The sequence below is a fragment of the Galeopterus variegatus genome, unplaced genomic scaffold, assembly GCF_000696425.1.
Source record: "Galeopterus variegatus unplaced genomic scaffold, G_variegatus-3.0.2 Scaffold5595, whole genome shotgun sequence".
Taxonomy (NCBI): Eukaryota; Metazoa; Chordata; class Mammalia; order Dermoptera; family Cynocephalidae; genus Galeopterus; species Galeopterus variegatus.
In genome coordinates, this window is record NW_007731706.1 from 1 (window position 1) to 18,062 (window position 18,062).

At 37.3% G+C, this 18,062-nt stretch overlaps 1 protein-coding gene across 1 annotated transcript in view; it reads left to right on the plus strand.

Annotated features, from left to right (window-relative positions):
* Positions 1-8,565: 8,565 nt before the first annotated feature.
* The window catches only part of AKAP6 (A kinase (PRKA) anchor protein 6), a gene marked incomplete at its 5' end in the record, with an annotated part of 135,099 nt that continues 125,602 nt past the window's right edge, over positions 8,566-18,062 (plus strand). The window contains one exon of the mRNA XM_008589697.1: positions 8,566-8,714. Coding sequence (XP_008587919.1) covers positions 8,566-8,714 — 149 coding nt within the window. The remainder of the gene's footprint in view (positions 8,715-18,062) is intronic.

Sequence of the window (18,062 nt, forward strand, 5' to 3'; positions counted from 1 at the left end):
TTTAATAAACATCTCATCTCTCATTAAAATGGTGGAAGAAAACATTTTCTTACACACAAACAGATGCAGAAGAAATAATGAAAATAGTGTTAATGTTCATTTCTCCACTTTGTTTAAATGCTTACCATTTAACAATATCATTAAGGACGTAACTTTAAAATTGAATTTCCTAAACATTATAGTTTTTAATGATTTGCAAACTTCAAGTCAATAGAAATAAATATGTCCTTTTAAATGTGTAAATATAACATTTTTTATTTAAATCAGTTATCTTTTGCATTTCTCCTGACTTCATTAAACATGAGATCTATAAATAAATCTTGAAAACCTAAGGCTAGGTTTTTCTGGAGCTGCCAATATGATCATAGTTTTGTATACTAACATACAAAGATAAGTATATGGAATAGTCTTTGCTAAGTAATAATACTGAAATAGCTTTGATATTCTTTGTTAAATTTTTGCTAGGGAAAATATTTAATGTTTAATTTTTAGCAAGGGAAAATATTTATATTTTTAATACTTTTATAACTTTCTTATTCAATGATAAGAACATTCTAACATAGTTACTGATTGTTTCTTTGACAATGTTTTTGAAGTATAATATTGGTCTTATCCTTGAATGAATATTTGAGTTATTGTTATGTAGTATAATTTTTCTATGATTCTAGGTTATACGTTCTCTGAGGGTAGATATGGTGTCTGACCTAGATTTGTGTCTTGCACAATATCTTATGCATAAGATACACTTAAGATGTATTTGTTAATGTATAAATGAAGACCCTTAATCAACTTTACTCTAAATAAATACATCACTTCTTTAGCCTAATGACTCTTTGCTCCAACTCTATAGAAGGAAGCTTTGGCACCCCACTGGGTCATTCATGCAGGACTGGAAAAACAACATGAGATTCTCATTCATTGTAATACTAAATGTGACTTGCATTTAGCCAGAATGTAGCTAATTATGGATATGTGAATAAATGTCTGTTGAGAGTTCATTTCTGGACAGTGGAAATGCACTTTGCATCCAACACCAAAGATGAGTTATTTTAGGAAATTATGAACAGTGTTGGTGAACAGTGACAACAAATGCAAAATCACACAAAATAACCATGATCTTAGAAAAAAACACCATGAAGGTGACAATTCTAAATCCTGGTATAAGTATGGGGAACTCTGCCTATCGAAATCGTGGAGATTTCCAAGCGTATATTCTAATCCTTGGCAGTGCCTTTGGGGGCCTGTGTAGTGAAAGTAGGAAAACATCCCTAAATGACATAATTATTGCCAGAAAAAGCAAGGTTTCCCTCCATTATATTGAAGGATCTCTGTGACCTTCCTGAGCTAGTGTGGACTCTTCCAAATACAAACTGGCATTTTCAATGTCTCCTCCAAAAGCCCAAATGACTCTTGAATTAAAAGAAATTTTCCTTTTCTTCTTTTTTTCATAGAGAAGAGTACACAAGTTATATATTTGAAGATTATTTTACTGTCAAAGAAAAAATAGTTTCCTTCCAAAGAGAGAATGAAGGCAACAATTTTAAAAATCAAGCTGATGCTATAACCTTCAAACTATCTGGTTTATTTCTTTGTACATTTTAAACCATTTTAGATGTTTTAAATTCAGTAAAATTTATTTGCGTAGAGTATCTCTTGCATACCATATGCTGGGCTGGGTGCTAGGGGTACAGGAGTGAACACAGACAGACAAAACTCCCTGACCACGTGGAGCTTCTGATCCACTTGAGGAAGATGGACAATATAAAATAAGTAACATATTTGGCCACATATGGTAAATATGTAGGAAGGAAAGTAGGGTTTGCTGGGGATGAGGGTGAGTTGTAGTTTGAAGTAGTAGGTCAGGGAAGACCTGGATGACAAGATGACATTTCAGCAAAGACCTGAGGGAGGTGAGGGTCTAACCTGTCATGCAAATAAGAGCAACTGCCCGAGAATATGCCCAGAAGCCCTTGCTGGAGCAAGCCAAATAGGTTGAGGACTGAGAATTGACCACTGCATGGGGAATGTGGACAAAAGCCTGACTGGAGTGTGTTCAAGAGAAAAGAGGAGAGAAATTGGAAACAGCAAGCATAGAGAACACAAGTAAAAGTGGGTTTGCTGTAATGGAGAACAGAGAAATGGGGCTATAGCAGAGGATAGATTAGTGTCAATGAATTCTTTTTCTTTCTTTTTTTTTTTTTAAACCATGAAAAACAGCATCATTTTGGGGGCTAAGTGATAATGGGAAGAGGAAAAATTTGATACAGGAGAGAAAGGCAATTTGCGGAGATGATCATTTTTGTGTGGATAGAGAGAGTCTGGTGCGCAAGTGGAAGGGATTGGCCTTAGATTAGCAATATGGACAGCGTCTGCAGAAACCAGAGGGAAAGCAAAGGCTGTAAACCCAGATGCAGATAGGTGGCAGATGTGGTGAGAACCTGTGAAGTCCAGTATGAGTGAGCAGGGAGACCTAAAATGGCATGACTTAAGAAATAGGAAAATTAGGGCCGGCCCGGTGGCGCACTGCTATAGTGCGCCGCTTGGGAAGCGCAGTGGCGCTCCCGCCGAGGGTTCGGATCCCACATACAGACCGGCCGCTCACTGGCTGAGCGAGGTGCGGGGGCAACGCCGAGGGTTGCGATCCCGTTGCCTGTCCCGGTCCGATACGGGCGTGACACTGAGGGTTGCGATCCGTTGCCGGCCATGAAAAAAAAAAAAGACAAAAAGGAAAAAAAAAAAAAAAGAAATAGGAAAATTAATTTTAATATTCTCAGGATACTTAACCCAACAAAGGATGCTGAAACATGTGGTAATAATGAAATCATGGATATTTCTTAACCAAATCAGTATTTTTAGGAGAAGGATAAGGCATGTGTCTACATGTGATTATAAAAGTTATTACATGTTTAATCCTTCAAGACTGTTAGGTCAACTGAAATCCTGGGCTCTCCCCACAACCCTCCCATGTATCATGGGCTATTTTGTTATTAGTTAGACACATAAGATCAGAGAGAAGTATGTGACTGAGTTCAGGTTAGGGTTTGGGCCCCAAAGAAGATCATTGAATTTGGATCAGCACATACCAAGCCAAATTTAAATTGTGTCCTGATTAAATTATTAATTTGTAGTCTAAATTTGAAGAGGAGTATCCCTAGTGATTTAGGCACTAGGTGCATACAAAATAAAGGAGGAAACACGCTACTAATCATAAGTAGCAAAGCAAGTGTACTAAATCTCAGATGAGAAGGCAGCATTTGTAACTTTATTAGGCTGCCATAATACCACAGACCGAGTGGTTAAATAACAGAAATTTATTTCTCACCGTTCTGGAGGCTGGAAGTTCAAGACTGAGGGGTCTGCAGGTTTGTTTTCTGGTGAGGTCTCTCTCTGTGTCTTGCAGATGGCTGCCTTCTAGATGTGCCCTCACATGGCCTTTCCTCTGTGCACGCACACTTCTGGTGTGTCTTACTCTTATAAGGACACCAGTCCTATTGGATTAGGGCTCCACCCACCCTTGTGACCTAGTTTAATCTTAATTCCTCCTTAAAGATCCTATCTCCAAATATATTCACAGTGGGAGTTAGGCCTTCAATCTATGGATTTGGAGGTGAGAGGACACAATTCAGACCATAATATTATGTTAAACATTTACTAGAGGTACTAGTTACTGGAATTTCTTAGGCATTCCCAGTGTTTGGGATGCTGGGCTTCCAGCCTGGTGCAAACTGCTGATTCCCTTCTCAATGCAGTGTTCTCAAAGTACATCAGTCACGGGAGCTATGCGAGCATGTTTGCCCTAATTCAGCAGATGATTATCTTGTTATGACAGAAAAAGAGAAATGGAGGAAGATTAAGGCCATCACAGAAACAATGGCAACTTCTGGTGGCACATCACTGTACCAGAATAGTATCCAAATTTCCTAGCCTGACCTCCTCCACAGTCTGTCTCCTTCCACTTTAGCCTCTTCATCCAAAAGCCCTGAAGCTCCAGCCACCGTTCTCTGAACATGCTACGTTGTTTCTCGATGCTGGGTCCCTGAACAAATGAGTTATTCTGCCTATAAAGCTATCTATCATTTTCTTCACTGCTAAAGCCATCCCTATTATCTCAGCGCTGGCTCAAATGCCAGTTCTATCAAGCCTTCACTGCCCACCCCCTGCCTTCATGTAATTAGTTGTTTTATTTCCCGTCCTTCCCATGGTCTTTTCACTTGACACACATGTAGCTACCTGTTGGCATGGCTCTGTCCTCTACACACTGTACTCCCTCAGGAGAAGGGACTATGTTGTATTCTTCTATGTACCCACCATTTCTAGTGTAGTTCCTGAGACATGATAAAGTCTCAGAGAACATATGAGTGATAAATGGATGGCTGCATGAACATACAATTCATTCATTCAACAAATATTTACTGAGCTCCTATCATGTTCCAGATACTGCCAAGGTGCAAAATGGCAAGGGAGACAGACACAATCTCTTATGAAGCTTGGAGTCTGGAGATAGAAATAGAAAAAATATAAACCAGCAAATGTAAGAATTTTAAATTGTGACATGTGCTATGAAGAAAACCTAGTTCTGAAATAGAAGAAAATAAAGTGGATCTACTTTTGATAAGGTGGTCAGGGAAGAACTCTCTGAGAAGTAACAAGCCAGCTGAGAGCTGGGGATGAGAAGACATTAACAAGAGAATATTCCAGAGAAAGGGAGCAATATATATGCAGGTGTCCTGAGGCTAGAAAGAACTGTTTATAGAACTGGAATTGAGAGATGGCAAGATAACAGGGCATGGTGATCAAGAGGAGACTAGTGGGAAATTAGGTCTGAGGTGGGCAGAAGCCAAATCTCGTGGCCACGGGGAGAAGTTTGTTTTTTGGGTCTGAATGTAGCACAAAACCAGCTCATGTTGGATAAAGACCATTCTGGCCACTGGGAAGGGAAGAGATTGGAGGGGTAGGAATGAGGGAGGGAAGATACATATTAGAAGATAATTTCTGTACTGCAGGTGAGCAATGATGCAGGCTTGAGTGAGGCCAGCAGCAGTGCAGCCCGGAGGGACAGATTGGAGAGACATTTTGGAAGAAGAGTCAACAACTTAGGGAGTAACTTACTGTGGGAAATGAAGCAGAGGAGAGTCAAGAAAGACTCTTAGGTTTCTGACCTTAGAGTAATAGATGATGCCATTTATTTTAAAAGAAGGGCCAAATTACAGAAAGGTTTGGGTGATATGGTAAGGATGAGAACCATAAGGCTTAAAGTAATCCAAGTAGCGATGCCAGGCGATGGGTTGGATATGTAAGTGTGGAGCCCAGAGGAGAGGATTGAAGGTGTTACTATGCAGATGGCATTTAAAACCATGGAAGGGAGTATAAAGAAAAGAGAGCCAGAGTGAAGCCTAGAGCACACCAGTGACCTCAGCTGTGATTCAAAAAGATCAATCAATGGACAATATAAAAAATGAATTTGGGGGTGGTGGAGATGGAGGGAGGGTGGGAGAAGGATTGAGAATCTGTTGCATTGGGTCAGCCAGTGGTGATGCAGGCCTAGACTAGAGTGACAACTGATCCTTCTTCTGTTCTCACTGTCTCCTCTCTCTCATGGCATTCACATTTCATCTCATCATGTCAACCATTGCCTCTAGGTTGGTATTTCAGTTCTAATACTTCCACCTGCTTGCTGAACATCTCATTCGGAGTGTCCCACCAATACCTCAAACTAAAAGACTCAGATAAATCCAGCTCATTTCTTCCATCCACCCATATTGCTCTTTTTTCCTTCTTACTCTTATCGATGGCACTGCGGGCCTGTCAGTGATGTAGAAATGAAGAGGTGGATCCATCACTGAGTCTTCTTCCCTTTTTTTTTTCTTTAATAAGTAAGTTGCCAAATTCTGTTGATTACACATCTTTAATGTTACTTAATCAGGCTATTTTTCATTTGTAAAATATAGTCACTTTAAGAGTATCCACTGTTACCATAGATGCAAATAAAACTCTTTTAACCAGAGATTGTGTTAGTGATTTTTAAGAACTATATATTTTTTCAAATCTTTCTCCTAAAAACTTATTCTTAGACTAAGATCTCATGAGAAAAAATTAAGACAGTCTTCAGAGAGACTTAGACTGGCAGAGCCATTCAACCTTAGCAGAAGGAACTACTTTGGTTCTATTTTTATCATCATGTTGAGGAATGAATCACTGAAAGCAGAGATAGAAATAGAGATGGATAGGAAAGACCTGGGCCATCTAATTCATCTCCTTGTTACTGAAGGGAAGTTTCCTATGTCAAATGCCTGTGAGATATTGTGCAATAAAAGTCTTAGATTACAACATTTCAATCATTTTGTAAGGCGACTAATTATCTTTTCAGTTGTTCTCAGCTTTGTTCTCCAAATTTCTTTTCATGCACCCCTGTTGTGTAAGTGTTTCTCTTTGTACACAGAAGTAGCCAAGGATCACAGAGAGATGAATGCTGATTATTTTTCCGTAGTGGTGATGAGTCTATATTAAGTCAACTTCCCTCTTTATGATCCTTTTTGTGACCAGTGGCACACATTTGTGAGATCATGACCTAGCACGAACTGTGGTCCAATTTGTTACTTAGGATGGTTAAAAACTAACGGGAACCTCTAGATATCAAACATGCCCCTGGGCACCTAATGGTGCACATATGTTATTCTAATGGGGTTTCCAGTGGAATACTTAGAGCAGGATGAGCTACTCTTTAATCCCTATAGCTTTGAGGTGGAAAGAAGAGGATGGCATTTGGTTTTTAAGTTCTTTGACTATTATTCTATATCTTTGTTATCTCATTTATAATGTAAGAATTTGTATGTTCTTTTAAAAGATGCATTCTGTTGCTTTTCTGTTCATTGCCTCTCTATATTCAGTCTTATCCTTTCTAAAAAAAAAAATTCTTACGTCAGTAGGTGTTATTCCTCCAGGTTCCACGATGTTTGCAAACCTCTTAGTTGGCATTCTTCTACACATGCCATCACATTCTGCATCCCTCCTCTTACACATCTTTAATAAAATGCTAAATAACACCAGATCTACCATTTCCTTTGTGCCTTCCCACCAGCAACACCTCCTACCCCTAACTGAATGTGTTCTACATAACATTATTCTTTGTCTATAGTGTTTGACTTAATTCTTAATCCGGTGGTCTATTCTTATTCAAACCAATTAGTTTGGGCAAGAAAAGTTCACATGAACCAGTACATAGACTGTAGTTTTGAACTGATTTCTGAAACTTTAATTATATAGCTATAGTAATTTTAACATTGTTTCTTTAAGTTCTTCCTCAACGCTCTAAAGCATTTATGATGAGCTGCTTATGAAAAGCAATAACATAGGAATTCTAGAATGGTTCGAGACCTTATTTTCATAAGATTCCCATTTCTTTTACACAGTTCTAATTTGGCCTGTTAAGCAGCTGCCACTTTCTAACTCTCTTATTTCTCTATAGTCGAGTCTGTAAAACTAGATCCAGGCAAAAGGCCCTGGTTGGCTCTGGATGCTAAGAGTAGAAGGTTGTGTCTGACTTGACTTTTCTTACAATGTTATAGAAATCTGATGACTACCCAACAGCTGACCTGGAACTGTTTTTCTTAGGAGAATATGTAATAAAATAGTAAAGTAGCAGTTTTAAGGTTTATCAGAAGTGTTACTGGATGTGATTGGATTTAGTGAAGTGCATTAAAGGAATATAAGAGTCCTTTCTTTGGTCCACAACGTACATGAACTCAGCATTGCTCTTTCCCTTCACCGTGGGCGAGCCTGCCCCTGAGAAGACTTCATTCTCAGACTCATCTGGTGTTGCAGGGAACTCTAAAGCCACAGGGATCACAACAGCTGCAATAAATAAAGCATCTATTCAATACATTTCCATGCCAAATATTATTCAACATTCTTTTGGCCTTGGTTTGATAGAAAACAGCATGGTGAACTTACTACCTCTCCTTTACTACAGTGAGCACCGAGTAACTATGAAAGATTTAAAAACTCAAACCTGCATGCAAGCAAGATTACCATTCCCTCTACTTTAAAATTATTAAGATAATACAGAGAACCAAAAAAATGTAATAAAAGAAGTCTATTGTCACTATTGAAGAGGTACTAGAGTTAATGCTAGGCTTTTTTATTCTCCTTGGGGAAGATAACAGAGAAGCATTCAGAATATGTGTCCATGCAAATGTGTGGGTTGGAGGGGAATCTTTAAAAAATAAGTGTTACATGTGTGACAGTTTGAGGAAGAATATTATTAAGGAATTTCACAGAACTTTAATGTAGGGTCTCATCATACAGTCTTATGATCTCAGGGATATTTTGTGATATTTACTGAGTCTTCTGAGAGTTCATTTATTCAGGTCATATTTTAAGGAAGAATTTATAAGATTCAGATCTAAAATATAATTCTTTAATATGCCCAGCTGATCCCATTAAATCCAGCTCGGAAAGGAGCAGTAGAATGATGTGCACAATTCCCATTCTTTGAGTTGTTACACCTCACTTGAAATGCATTCCTTCTGGATTAAAACAGCAATTCCTCTTTGTTTCTCTCTCCAGGCTGAGGTTCAACTATGCTACCTGGAAGCACAAAGAGATGCTGTTGAGCAGATGTCCCTCAAGCTGTACAGTGAGCAGTACACCAGCAGCAGCAAGAGGAAAGAAGAGTTTGCTGATATGTCAAAAGTTCAGTCAGTGGGAAGCAATGGGTAGGGAACTATTCTTTTTGTTGTTTTATTCTCATTAATCTACTTTTTCAATGAGTTTCCTCTGGTAGGTGTTTCGCAGGCATTTCCTCTCTAGATAACAGACAAGGAGAAACTCAGTAGATGAGGCATTTGTTTTTTTCCATTCATGCCAGAATTGAAGATTGGATTTTATCAGCCTCTGTCATCTAACCCAGAACTCCCTAACTTCATTATTATTTTTTTAAATACAGCCTTGTAATTTTACAAATGTTTTTGTGAATATATTGTGCCTATAGTATTGGTTTTTCTTCTTTATAAATTATTTTTTTTCCTTGTAGTTCCCCCTTCGCAAACTCCATTATTTATTTTAAAGTCTATTTAAGGAACTTTTAAACATCAGAACCTCACTGCAAACTTGGTAGAACACAATTTTACTGAATAATGTAGAAATTTAATAATTGTTTAGAGACCATGGGCTAGCCATTTAGCTTCATGTTAAGTCAGTTTTAATAATAGGCTAGCACTTGAATTGTCTATGATATGTGAAAGAACCCAACACCTTCAGTGTCCCATCAACAATTTCATTCATTCTGAGCCATATGGCTGTATTTATGTTATACTAACTACCCATACTATTGAATAGTTAAGTAATGTATTCCGATATTTCCAAATGACTAATATTTTGCAAACATTGTCTCTCTATATATTTCTCTTTTCTGGCTCAATTCTAATAGTTAATAGGTGATTATTAAAGAGTAAAAGGGTAGTGATAAAATTTAATTATTTCATAGTTTTAACAACTTGATAATAGTCACACTCATAAAAATGGAAATGGTAGCCTGTTTTACTTTATACTTGAGCCAGACAACAAAGGGGAGAAACTAATCCTATGGGGTATAACTGTAGCCAAAACATTCCCTGAAAAAGGCAGGAGTAAAGAAGTCTTTTCATATACTTGTTTGCATTTAACTTTTAAAGTGCTTATAGTTCTGACTGGACCTACAATCCTCATAGAAAGTTTTGGAATAAGATAAGTACACAGATTACAAATTCTGTCTTATTTATAAAAGCCCTGAGTCTAAGTATACACAAAAAGGATCAGAGTCATAATTCTGTTTAGAAAATTAAAAAGGATTTTTCAAATTTTCACATTCACCTATCTATATAATTTGTTGCACCATCAGTATTTTTTTATACATGAGGTGTATTATGTATACATTCAATTCATCTCATTTGATTCAGTCGACATTTATTCACCAGAAGAAAAACATAGCAGCAAGTAAGAAAGAAGAGGTTAAATCTTGGAGCACAAACAATGAGCTGTTTTGAGGCCGTAATGTGCTTTAATTTCTCTAAATGCCTAAATGGTCTCTGGTGTACATGCCAGCACAAACTTCAGGTCACATTTTCGTGTTTTCTGAAAGCCCTGGGGATTGAATGGCACCACGTGCTTCTGACCCCAGATTCCAAGGACCCAACCTGAGTACTTACTCTGGGCTCCACAAATCACTGGGAATTGCTTAGTTAACAACAAGCATTGTTCTGTGAAGTGGGAGTAGGTGAACTTGCCTGATATCCTTTGTTTATGCTCCTTGGGGTGCTGAAGGCTGTGCATTGTGCAGAAATTTAAGAGTGCACTGAAGAAAAGCCAGCTATTTAATACTAAAGACAAAAAATCATATACTCCTTTCTATTTTCTGTTTACATACAGAAAAGCATTGTTTGAGAAATGCATGTGGGTGAGGTTATCTGGGGTGTCCTGCCCCTTAGACTCTCTGCTCCCACAGTCAAATCCTTAATTCTGAAGCCCTAAGAACATAGACTTGTAAAATTATCTGCTCCAATGATACATAAACTTCATTTACCATTCCTTTTGTTACAAAGTATGAGCATTTTTTCCAATAAGTAATTGTGGGAATAGTGTGGGCTTTCCAGGGTCTTCATTCCATATGCAGATATACAGTATACTAAAGAGAAAATTAAGTTGATGATACAATTTATATATTTTTATTTCCTCCTCATTCCTACATGCATGCTAAGAAGATTATAGATACGAATGTAGTTGAAAAATGTATAACACTACTCCAGGGAAGACTCAACTGCTACACAGAATGGTGATCTTAAATTTCTGAGAATTTTATATAACCCAAATACCTTTTAGAAATGAATTTATAACCTCTCTGGCTTGACAAAAAAGTGTGTATCAATGTGATATATCACAGCTCCTAAAAAACTATGAATTGTGTGGTTAGCAGTCATGAGTATGTAGTGGGAGCATTTCCCTGAACGGACGTGAGCCTGGATGAGCACTAGTAATAGAGTGGGTTCACCTATGGGAGATGCTTGGCCCTGGCTCCAGCAACACAAAGTGGAACTGTGACTGCTGGAGGAACCTGCAAATGCGGGAGTCTTGGGTGATTTTCAACAGCAGCAGAGGTTGATGCTTTTCAGTTTAACTGTAAGTGCTTATTGATTGTTTTGTTTCTTTCATCCAGTAAATTTTCACTGAGCACCTGCTATGTGCATGGCATGATGCTCTGAGCATACATTCTATGTGTTTTGTAAAGTGCAACCATCTCTTTTCAGACACCTCTTCCTATCCAGAGTTTGTCTGATTTTATTTTTTTAATGAATTTCAAAGATGCTGTTTAATTCATTAAGTAGTATCCTATTTGCTGTCAAAACTTAGTGTAGATTTAAAAGACAAGTGAGCAGATACGATATTGATGGGGGAGAGGGGGGAGTGGGAGGGAGGAATAGGAGGAATTGGTAAAGGGACACGAAAATCGACCATATTGTATATTGATAAATTGTAATAAAAAAAATTATGTATGCCAGAGATTTCTCTGGCTCAATGTCAAAAAAATAAAGTAAGTAAGATTTTAATTTCAGTAAAAAAATAAAATAAAATAAAATAAAACTATGTCTTTTTTCAGTATATAAATGAGGGCACTGAGAGGCAAAAAGGCTGGGTGACTCCATTGTCCAAGACAGGATGTTTAAGATGGAGCTAAGACCTCAATTCATGACCCTGGCTCTAGAATGCAGCAGATAATCCATTAAGTTATGTTTTGCCCTTTCTCTGAGGATTTCATCTGGACCCTTGATAAACGTTTTTTCTCCAAATCCTATGCTGTGACTATTCCATAGTGTATGAAATTTGAATTAGGGTATCTTCCTACTATACAGAAATTGAAGAGTCTTAAGGAGATTTCATTAAAACCACAAGGAAATTTGAACAAGACATTGCAAAGCAGGTTTACGTCAAAACAAAATTAACTCATTTATTAATTTGACAAATATTTTTAAGTACCTCCTATATGTCAAACTCTGTATGAAGTACAGAGATTAAAAAGGCAAAAATTAAATGTAATCATATGAAAAATCAGTTAATGTATTTTTATTGTGCAACTACTATTTTGCAGGGAGTGGACGAGATGCTAGGAATGAAAGAGCTACACATGACTTAAATCTGCACAGTCCTCAGTATAGAGAGGGACACACACACACGCACACACACACTCACACACACACACACACACACACACTTAGATATGTCCTTGTGAAACAGTGAGCAAACTCAAGATACAGAGTGTTATGGGGATGCTGAGGAGGGCTACCTAATCCAGCCTAGCTGGAAAACGAGGCTTAGGGGAGGAGGGAACATCTGAGCTCTCTTAAAAGACGCATACATTTTAGCCATTAGGAGAGGGCTGGGTTGAGGTAGGGTGAAGATTTCAGCTACAGGACAGTAACTATTTAGGGTGTGTGTGTCTGTGTGTGTTCAGGATTTCTATAAATAACTTGATGTTGAAGCAAAAGGGCGTGGAAAGGATTTCTGACTCTGCTTCCTGGGAGCAGAAGGGATTCCCAAGGGAGTTCTTAGAGACTTCAGCTCAAGTTGTGAAGTTCTACAAGGTACCTCAGTCTCATCAGCCATATGCCAGACTTCCTCTGGCTGTAGGGGAAATTGGGCGATGTCTACAGGTGGAGAGGTAGTCAAGGTTTTTGCCTTGTATCTAAGAATATAGTTGTAATTCACCCCTCTTCATGCAAGGTTTTAGCGTGAATTTTCTTCCCAAATCCAATCAGTATATGTAGGTTATTCCCAAGCACAACAGGCCAAATGAAATGAACTTTAAATAGATAAAAGGCTAAAAGTTTGGCAGGAAAGATGAGTCCATTTTTCTTAGGGAAAAAGAAGTACCTCTGATTGGTGTGAAAAGACACACACAAATATATATAAAAGAGAAGAGATATTGACAAGTGAAAACAAATCAATCACTAGGTAAATATCTCTTGATTAAAGACCAAGCTTGTTTCTTTAAATTAATCAAGCAATAAGATATGCTGAATGACTTTAACCACCTTAGAAGGGATATAATCACCCTGGATTTCACTGCCGCAGCATGATCTTTCTGGTTTTCCATTGAGCAGCAGGCCAAAAGTATCTCTGTACAATTGGATGAATGTTCATACTCATTCATAGTCTCTCTTTCTCTTTCTTACACACATACACATGAACACACACACGATGACCATTTTGAATTTCTGCTCAATGGGTATTTTTGGAACATTGCTAATAAATGTTTTATTTTTGGTATACACCGGCCATAAAATGAAGTACAATCTCTCATATGTGCCAATGTCGAGAATATTCTCACAGATAAATTAAATTTCTAGACAGCTCAAGGAAACCTTATTTTCATCCTGCATTTCTACTTCCTTCCCTATCTCAGTCTAATGAACAGATGATCAATGTTCAATTCAGGTCCTTTTTGCTCCTTTCCTTGTACTCTAGTATTGTTAAATAGTAAGATAACAATGCAGTGTGCAGTCAAGAGGAGCAAAAAGTGCCTAGCTACTTCCTGCATGACTGATATTCTGACCAATATGTGATTATTAAAATAGTTCTTTCTGGGCTAAAACACACAAACAAACAAAATTTCACCAGTGGAAATATATTCATTTGGTGTCCTGATATTATACTCTTTTAATGTGCAAATACATTAAACAAATTGTAGACCTAGACAGTCTTCCACTTCGGTGATCTAGTGCCATCCATTCCAGGAGCCAACAAAGGGCAAACCAGAGAGTTGGAAGCATACTTTCTGGGGAAGTATGACTTCAAAGTTAACAGTAAAGGCAACTAATAAAGATATATAAATGTGTATGTATATATATATATACATATATGCACACGCACAAGTATATGTACACTCGTGTGTGTATGTGTGATTGATATATATGTATACACACACACGCACTTTCATCTTGACAATGATCAATTTATATACTGTTTTGGAAAGTTGATGGGGTCCATTGAAGAGGGAAAGAGGTGCTAAAAGGGACAATGAGAAGTCACTATGACAAATCTAATCTACTTCGTTTTATTGTGCAGAGCTTAACTCTTTTCTTTAAAATGTATTCCTTTATTTATTACTCCATCTTTTCCCACAAAGGATTTGGGTCAACTTACACAAATATTGGCAATAAAACAGAATAAATGTTTGACTGAAGTAGTTCAGGAAAAAGTAAAATATTTGTAAGAAAACAAACAAATGCATATTCTATGCATGTCCTCAAAAAGGGTATGATTTGGCTGTAAGATTTCCAAACCCAAAGAAGAGAATGAAATCTCATCCATCAGAAAATTCATACTATCCTAAGATTAAAAATAATATAAATAAGGTGAAGTATAATTTCTTAAGCTATTGAGACCTGAGAAGAATTTCTCCTGTGGTTCTTTAAGGAAATGACAGGTGTCTGTGATAGTACACCCCTATCACAGAAAACAAATTCCCATGGCAGTTTTTTGATGTAGGCTGCAGAAGTGACGTAGAAACATAATCCAGTAGGAACAGTTCTATAAGAAACTAAAAACTTTCTAGTCTGAGCATAGCACTCTTTGGGCAGGGTCACCCTCAAAGTGATCTTGGGAGAACTCTCCCTGTTAGTTCTGCTCCCAAGCTTTTGTTAGGGATTGGGTGACAGAGTTATTTTCAGGTTGTTTATCTCCTGCCATAACCCCAAGGGTAAATATTCTCTATTTCCTAATCTTTGAAAACCAGTGAGACCTAGAGTAGGGTGGTCCTTTTACAAAAGGGTGAGCAGCGTAACCCTAAGGGTGGCACACCAGCATGCCAGTAGCAGGTCTGGATCCAGTCCGCTCTTACACGGGTGATGACATAGGAAGGTATCTCTTTTTAAATAGCAAAATCTCTTGCTTTGTCTTCTGAATTACAGTTTCTGCGTTTGTTCTCCCAGCTACTGATTCTAAAATTCTTTAGAATGTTTTCCAGTTCCTTGGATAGAGGTTAGTCCAGTGTATTATATGAAAATTGGGACAAGGGTTTGACTTCCTGACAATCTAACAGAATCCTCTAAATGCATTCAGAAATCTACATTGATATTTCTCATTTTATGGATAATATTGGTGGTTAGAATTGTATGGATTATCTTGGTGCTTCATGCCTTTTACTTCAATAATGGGTGTTTGTGGACAGACGGTCCATGAGAAAGTGGGGCCAGTTGTTAACAAGTTTATAGGTTGATTTTATTTCTCTTAGACATTTTCACATATACGTGGGTATATGTAAGAATTGAGAAAATTATCGCTGGAAAGAACTCCATATTCCTTTTTATTTATTAATGGCAAAGGCAGGCTGCTTTTCTCATGAGGAAGTCACTCATGAATTTTCATTCAAAATAGTAAATTAGTGTCCACACTTTAATATGTTTAGAGTGGAAGGGGATTCTACATGCAGCTGTGCATATCAGATTCCATGTCTAGAAAGCTGAATTTTATGCTTTAATGATATTATGATTCAGCTAGGTGCCACTGTTGTATCTCCCTTCTGTGCTTACGTGCCACGTGAAATACAGGACGATGGGAAATTTTGATCTATTATTTGTATTTTACTTCAGCAAAATTTTTTCGAGATTCTGTTACCACTCCCTTTAGTGTCTTTTCTGAAAACCAGAGGCAAACTTCCCTGGGCAAATAATGTGAACAGTGAACACTTAGTGAATATTTGGGGAAAGAATCAATATGCTAAGGAAGCTAGGAAAATTGGATCATTTAATAGAACTCCCAATATAGACAAGGTGGCATTTCAGGAACCAGTATGGTGTTTTTAGATGTAGTAGTATAAAATGAACCACTAAGCATATAAAAGATGGATTCTTAAATGCCCAAATATATATATGTATAATTACTTAGTTTTAGATAGAAAACTGTGAGGACTGTTTAGAGTTTTCTTTTTCTTCAACCAATAATTGTTCTTTTTGATGGTTTCTTACTATGGTTGTCTGTTTTCATCAAAATTCCTTAGTGAGCCGAGCTGATACCTTATATATTCACACACACCTCCCATTGATTTCACTTGGGTGAAACTTTATCATTAAAGCAAAGTTTAAGTTGAAATGTTGAGTTAATGATGCTCACTTTAAATACCAAAAGCTGAATGCATTTATGTATTCAAACACTTAGCTAGTCAAACATAACTCCCATCAGGATTTAGAGGAAGGATTATTTCTTAAACTATGCCAGCCTCAAAAGTAATATATTGCTATCCAATCTGCAGAAAAATGATACTAAATAAGCTTGTTAGTATTTGATTTCTTTGGTGAAAAGCCTTGGAATCTTTTTTAAACTAAAAACGGCAGAGTAAAATAGTGGGTGAGTTATTGGGAAATACTTTTGGCAATTAACCATAGTAATTAAATCCAAACTTAAACACTGAATAAAAAATTGCACATCTATTTCTCCATAGCTTTGTGTATGTCTCTATTAGATTCTCAGACTGTAAAATATATACATTCATAGTTCTATATTTGTGTAACAGAAACTGACTTTGAGTTAGAAGACTTTTTCTCCTCATAATATGATTAAACTTTTATTTATTTATTTACTTTAACTTTTTTTTTTTTTTGCCACAGAACAAGTCTTAATACATTTTAAAAGACTAAGATCATAGAAAATATGTTCTCTGACCACAATAACAGAAGGAAATTTAGAAAATTCACAAACGTGTGAACACTCTCCTAAATAAACAATGGGTAAAAAGAATAGGAAATTAGAGAGTACTTTGAGATAAAAATCAAAGCACAACATATCAAAATTTATAGGATGCAGGGCTCATGCAGTGCTTAGAGGAGAATTTATACTTGTAAACACCTATATTAAAATGCTACATTCTTTTTTAAGGCATTGATCTCGTTGTAAATTTCCTCCTTCACATCCTGGATTTTTTTTCTTGTTTCATTGTTTTGTCTGAGTCTTCTCCTATCTCAGTAGACTGTTGCTGAATTCCTTTTCAGACATTTTGAGGGTTTCCTGCTCTGTAGGGTCTGGTATTTGAGAATTACTGTATTCTTTTGGTGGTGTCATATTTTATTGGGTTTTCATATTTCTAAGACCTCTGAGTTCATGTCTGGTCATCTGGTAGAGCAGTTCCTTCTTTTATTACTCTAGGGTGGGCTTTAAGGAGAGAGATGTCCTCTTCTTTTTCCAGTCTCTGCTGGTGACTCTCCTGTGTCAATACAGTTGAGTGTCTGGCGGGCTGCCTGCATGGTAGTTGTGGCTACTGCTGTGGCATTTGCCACTTTTGTGGCAGCCGTGGCTGTGGCGCACCACCTGTGCATAAGTGGTATTTTGAGTGTGCTCCTGGGGATGCTGCCCTCGGCTCCTGCCTTAGGACCCTGGGTGTGCTCTGTTTCTTGCCTGCACCCGGGCAGAGGTAGCTGGCCCTCAGCTCCTCCATGATTAAGCTTTTAAACCTCCTAAAACATGATACCTACAACAGAATGTCCAACTTCTTTATTGTGGACCTATTTAAGATCAGATATATGGCAAATTAAAGACAAAGTATCAACAAGAATACCATTTTGGTGATGTTTTCACTTTATAACACTTTCATAGAGTCAATATGAGTTTGCTTTATAACACTTTCACAGAGAATGTAACATATTCATAGAGGACTAAAATGATATGCTTTCAGAACTTTTAACATTTAGGAGATTACATGTGAAAGTGAACGAGTCGACATAAACCCAAGCACAATTACGAAAAACATTTTATGAGGACAGTCCCTCCCAAAAAAGTAGTCTTCCTTATAAGATTCCAAGCTTCTTGCCACAGTTTCAATCACCTCTCTTCTTTTAAAAAGAGAGAGTAGGGCATTTTTCACTAGTAATTCAAGAAAAAAAAACTGGTTCTGAATTCAGCTGATAAAATCAGCATTTCTTCAAGGGGATATAGAACTGTTAACTAGTTCTTTTTTTTTTCCTTTTTGTCTTTTTTTTGTGACCGGCAATGGGATCGCAACCCTCGGTGTTGCGCCCGTACCTCGCTCAGCCAGTGAGCGG